The 6,001-nt window shown below is 48.1% G+C and overlaps 1 protein-coding gene across 3 annotated transcripts in view; it reads right to left on the minus strand.

Annotated features, from left to right (window-relative positions):
- Positions 1-816: 816 nt before the first annotated feature.
- The window catches only part of LOC140454604 (zinc finger FYVE domain-containing protein 1), a 33,819-nt gene continuing 28,634 nt past the window's right edge, over positions 817-6,001 (minus strand). For 2 of the 3 annotated variants that reach the window (XM_072549479.1, XM_072549478.1), the window contains exons 9-10: positions 5,559-5,746; positions 3,248-4,322 (exon numbers count right to left, since the gene is read on the minus strand). In XM_072549479.1, coding sequence (XP_072405580.1) covers positions 4,049-4,322; positions 5,559-5,746 — 462 coding nt within the window. In that variant the 3' untranslated portion in view covers positions 3,248-4,048. The other variant, XM_072549480.1, reaches the window with a different exon arrangement.

Below are 6,001 nucleotides of genomic sequence, written 5' to 3' on the forward strand. Positions count from 1 at the left end.
GTGGTTTTCTCTTTTAACGCCTTGTCTCCCCACTCCCCCACACGGGGAAACATCCTTTCAGCATTTACTCTTGTCAAGCCACAGAGATACAAGGAGGCACAACCGTGACCCACTTTCTCAAATAATCACTTCCATCATCAAACCGACTCCATTTAATCCCACCGCTTGCTCCACGTTTAGCGATGGGGCTAAACGAACATGGAACAGGCACATGTGTCTGAACAGGACCCAGCTCAGCAGCAGTGCAAACTGTTCACAGAATGGTACACTGCAGGAGGCCATTCAGTCCGTCACACTTCTGCCAGCTGTGTGTGTGTGTGTGCGCGAGAGAGAGACACACACGCAGAAAATGAGAGAGAGAGAGACAGAGAGAGAGAAAGAAAAAGAGAGAACGCGAGAGAGAGAGAGCGCGCGAGAGAGAGAGAGAGAAAGAAAGAGAGAAAGAAAAAGAGAGAGAGAAAAAGAGAGAGAGAAAGAAAAAGAGAGAGAGAAAAAGAGAGAGAGAAAGAAAAAGAGAGAGAGAGAAAGAAAGAGAGAGAGAAAGAAAGAGAGAGAAAAAGAGAGAGAAAGAAAGAGAGAGAAAAAGAGAGAGAGAAAAAGAGAGAGAAAGAAAGAGAGAGAGGGAGAGAGAGAGGGAGAAAAAGAGAAAGAGAAAGAGAGAGAGAGAGGGAGAGAGAGAAAAAGAGAGAAAAAAAAGAGAGAAAGAAAGAGAGAGAGGGAGAGAGACAAAGAGAGAGAAAGAGAGAGAGAGAAAGAGAGGAGAGAGAGAGAGAGAGAGGGAGGAGAGTTGGGAATAAAAAAGAAACAATTACCAACTCAAAGTCTCACCTTTTTAATGAAGATTTTTTTTCTGGAATTTTTTTTCCAGATTGATTCAGATTTTGGGCATCAAAGATTGACTAATCTCTGACATGTCACAGAATCTGACACAGACTGCACCGTCACACAGTCGGACACTTTTAAATCAATAAAGAAAGGGGAGAGACTGGATCATCTTTAACGTCAATGATTTTTGGAGACCACACGCTGCTGTCATTGGCTGTGGTTAATTTTCAGAACACAATTATTTGTTTGGAATTATCCTCGCTAACTGCATTTTATTGGGCAGGTCTGCTGATGCTGTTTAGGAACGAATTCAAAACCGCTCTAACCTTCCACTCATTTAACTGACACTACACAGCATCAATTTTCAAACTGATGTCCAGCTTGTGTTCAGTAAAATGGTCTCCTGTTCCCTCTGAAGACATAACCCTCTTCCATGACAAACCTCAGGATACCCAGGCTCCAGAGCTGGCCATTGAGAAGCACAAGGCTGTTCAGCCATGGAGTGCTTCACGATTTCTATACTGTTGTCCTGCTGCGATGATTGGTCTGGATCACCTCTGTTTGAGGGGACTGAGCATTAAGCAGGATGCTGAGAGAACAAGTCAACTGTTCTGACCTGACCCACTGTTGGGGCTCAACCCACGCCCATCTCGAAATGCGCTCACGACCGCTGTTGGTCACAGACCCTGGTGGGTGCTCAGTAAAAGGACAGACAGAGAGGTACAGACTTGGAAAATCCCCTTGCAGAGTGTCAAAGGCTGTGCAAAAACCTCTTGAAAAGGAAAGTGCATTGTCCAACATTTAGAAACAAAAGTGTTACAAACTTTGAAATAAGTTCATGGGACAAGAGTGTCACTGGCTGGGCCAGCATTTATTGCCCGTCCCTAATTGCCTCTCGAGAAGGTGGCCGTTAGGGAGGGAATTCCAGGGATACCGAAGGGACGGCAATATATTTCCATTTATCTTCTGTCGTATCCTCCTCTTCTTAATTATTACATCCTGCAATACAGGAGCACAGCTTCAGCTGCTCAGCCAATGCAAAATAAAAAACTGGGGTCAAGCTTTAGGAAGAATATGAAAACCAGAGAGAGGGTGTAGCACACCAACAGGTGAATGGTTCCAGCCTGGATACGGTCAGCTATACGTTTACATGTTGCTGAAAACAGAGAAGACGGCCAAACAGATTGCCTTGCAATGGTCAGGACGAGGAAATAACAGACTTGACCGTTCTCCTGAAACTTTAACCCCAATTTCTCTCTCCTCAGACATGGCCAGATCTGCCGAGCATTTCCAGCAATTCCTGTTTTTTTGTTTGTGAAACCCTTTTATACAACATGAGCAGAGGGTGCTGATTGGTTGGCCAGTCACTAACCTGGAGTGTTGGCAAGAGCAGTTAATTGTCAATCTTCATTCACAGAACAGGCAAGCACATTCTGAATGGTCAGGGTAATGCTATGGGGCAGTTAATTGTCAATCTTCATTCACTGAACAGGCAAGTGGATTCTGGTTGGTCAGAGGGTTGCTGTGGGCAGTTAACTGTCAATTGTCAGTCACAGACCAGGTAAGTAGATTCTGATTAGTCAATTTTTAAGAAAATTGAATAATTATCTGCACAAACTCCTTTCATCTGCACATCACTAAGGCTCCTGAAGGTTGAAGTTTAACTTCTGGGGCAACCATTCACACAAAGTAATCTTCAACATTCACTAGTGACTTTCATTTAATATTTTGAGATGAATTAAGTGGAAGGCAGCTTGACTGAAATGGAGTGTTGGCCAATCAGTGCAGAGAAAGGGCATACTCACTTTCTGATTGGCTGTGGGAGGAAGAGGTCAAGATGATTGATGTGTAAATCAGCCAATAGTAGGTTACTAGGGGAGAGTGTGAAAGGACAATAAGTCACATGACAGACTCTCCAGGATCGATGTCCAGAGTTGGGCGATGTCCAGGCCTGTCGGCCATATTTGTCCCTCAGGCCAGTGTCAACATGAGTGGCCTAGACAACGTGTCGTCCTTATTGTGGTTTTAGCCGGCAGGAACTGGATGTAGATTAGCTGAGGGAGGGTGTAGAACGCCTGGTGAACCTTCCCTGGAATCAGACTCTGATCCTGCCCCTTGAGGAGATGGTCCTCAGTGACTCGCTCACACGGGTGACCAAGGCTTCGAGTGAAGGGGGCTGGGCCTCAGAGCTCCCCTTTCTGCTCGCTACAGTCCAGACAGACCCTGACTGGGTGGTGCCAACCCCGAGATGGCACAGTCCTCAGCTCCGGGGAGCACTGACCACAGATGCCTAGGCCACAGGCTCGGCAGTGGTGCTTGGCCGTCATGCCTGAAAAGGGCTTCGCGCAGCGGTGACACTTGACCAGTTCATGATCTGGCACCCAATAATCAGGCCTTGCCACTTCCTTGACAAACCCTGGAAAACAACAACAACAACAACCCGGGTGTGGAAATAATAAAATACAGAAAATACCACACAAATTCTTCCACACAGCCCTCACCGCACTCCTTCTCACTGAGAATGCGTTTACCATGGACACCGCCTATGCAACACTGGGAAGCCTGGGCCAAGGGTCATCGAGTCAAATAGAGGCCCTTCAGCCCATCAAAAAGCATCATTTGCACGTCCCCACAGAAAAGAGCAGGAGCCATATTCAATTCTCGTTTTCCACATCCTGGTCTCCTCCTATCTCAGGAATCTCCAGCCCCACCAATCTCTGCGATATCGATGCCCCTCGGACACTCGGAGGGGTGGGCAGGTGATGGTGGTGGGGGAGGGTTAATGCCCCGGGGACACGGGTTCGAACCCCGGCACGGGGACTGGTGCTACTCAAACTCAATTTACAGAATTGAGGAAGTTGGCCACTGACGGTCAGAAGGTTGTGAAGGGGGTCGTGAGGGAGGGAGGGAAGGGTAGGGTAGGGTGGGGGAGAAAAGAGGGGAGGAACTAACTGCAGGTCTCCCACATGAATGGTTGTGTCTGGTAGTCTAGTAGCACACTCGAGGCATTGAGAGAAAGGTGGGTACTCCACTTTAACTTCGATCTCTCTTCCCCTTTTGTTCTTGGTGCCCCAATGTATGTGTTAATCGTTGAGTTAGTTGGAGACACTGGCGACTTGGCGGTGGCTTTATTTATCAAAATAAAAATCTGGATTTTGTTTTCCCCCCGCCCTCAGTGGTGTTGACCATCACATCCATCGCTGGAATAGGAAATCTGCAGTCCTTATCCAGTCTGGACTACACGTGACTCCAGACCCACAATGATGAGGTTGTCTCCGAAATGGCCAGGGCAAGCCATTCCGTTCAAGGGGGTAATTGGGGACGGGTAACAAAATGCTGACATTGCCAATGGTACTGTGAAGCAATAAAGAAAACGGTGCACATACCAAGCGGATATTCGACTGCTGAAGTCATAGTATCTAGAGTGCTCTGTGCCACCTCTGTAATCCTGCGAGCCAATAACCCTTTGCCTTCTCTCGCTGACCCCAGCTCCTTTCCTGAAAAGCAATTTTTTTTTTAAACAATGACAGGGAGAGAATTTCCAGAGACTTTTCCTCATCATCACTGACAGGAAGTTGGGCTCACCCACAATCCTCCAGGACTGAACCCACATTCGCCAAGATTGTGAGTCAGTGTCCAGACCTTCCAACACTCGAGATAAATCTTCGGAACATTTAAACAGAACTGTTTAACACTTTTCCTCACCAGATGTTAAAAAAACATTAGTGAACTAAAACAGGCAATTTCGCTGATGGTCAGGTGTCATCCAAGGAGTCTTTTTACCTTCTGGTTGGCCGAGGAAGGCAGAGTGTCATGAGGATGGATAACCAATGGCTGGGCAGTTTGGGGGGAGGTCATGTGACAAAACCTCCAGGATCCAATTTATTCCCAGTCAGATCTCGTCTTGACAAGTCCCTCTCTCACAACACTCCCCTCAGGACAACTTGTGGCACTCCAATCACTGTTCTTTCAGTGTCGCTGGGTCAAACCTTGTTCTTTTGATATTAAGGGGGCCATGGGGAGGGAAAGGCTGCAGTTAGACAGGGGCAGCTCAGTGGTTAACACCACTGCCTCACAGCACTGGGGACCCGGGTTCGATTCCCCCCTCGGGTGACCGTCTGTGTGAGGTTTGCACATTCTTCCCCGAGTCTGCGTGTTTCCTCCTGCAGTTCAAAGGTGTGCAGGGTTAGGGTGGATTGGCCATGGGAAAAGCAGGGTTATAGGGACAGGATGGGATGCTCTTCGGAGGGTCAGCGTGGACCTGATAGGTCAAAAGACCCGTTTCCACACTCCAGGGATTCTATGATCATTCCAAATTCTCAACTGTAATAACCTTTCAGTATCCCACTTTTCTGGAATCCACCTACCTTTGGGGATTGAGTTGCCCAAACCCAATGGCTGTCAGAGTAAACGCCTCCTGTTAAAATAGGAACACCCCCCCCCCCCCACCCACCCACCCGAGTATGCATCACATAAAAACGTGAGGGAAGCAGATTTGATCGCGACACTTAAGAGGGAAATGGATCACGATCTGAAAATTGACAACTGCAGAAGGGGATGGCTTCTTCCAAAGGGGCCAGCACTGACACGATGGGCCAAATGACCTCCTCCATCCGCTGTGTAATCATCCACTAATGCACGATCCCCCTCCTCCTTGCGGTGTAACGCTCTGCGGAGTGGACAAGGTGCCTGCGTGCTGGGCGAGAGGGTAACAGAGCGTCAGTAATGTTTACCTGTGCTTTCCCCCCCCTGTTCTGAAGCAATTGCAATTGTCACACACTCTCACTGCAGCGGACCCCCAGCCTCGTTCCGGGACTGGTATACTTTTACTGGAGCAGGTGTCACAGCAACCCTCTCCGCACGCACGGCAGTGATGCTTACGGTCCCCCTCCTCGAAAGGTTTCTTGCACTGATGGCACTCCTACAAGAGAATGAACAAACAGTCTGTGTGTTGAGAGAGAGAGACAGAGAGAGACAGAGAGAGATAGACAGAGAGAGAGAGACAGAGAGAGAGAGACAGAGAGAGAGAGAGAGAGAGACCAGAGAGAGGAGAGAGAGAGAGACAGAGAGAGAGAGAGACAGAGAGAGAGAGAGAGACAGAGAGAGAGAGAGAGACAGAGAGAGAGAGAGAGACAGAGAGAGAAGAGAGAGACAGAGAGAGAGAGAGAGACAGAGA

The sequence above is a fragment of the Chiloscyllium punctatum genome, chromosome 29, assembly GCF_047496795.1.
Source record: "Chiloscyllium punctatum isolate Juve2018m chromosome 29, sChiPun1.3, whole genome shotgun sequence".
NCBI classification, from domain to species: domain Eukaryota; kingdom Metazoa; phylum Chordata; class Chondrichthyes; order Orectolobiformes; family Hemiscylliidae; genus Chiloscyllium; species Chiloscyllium punctatum.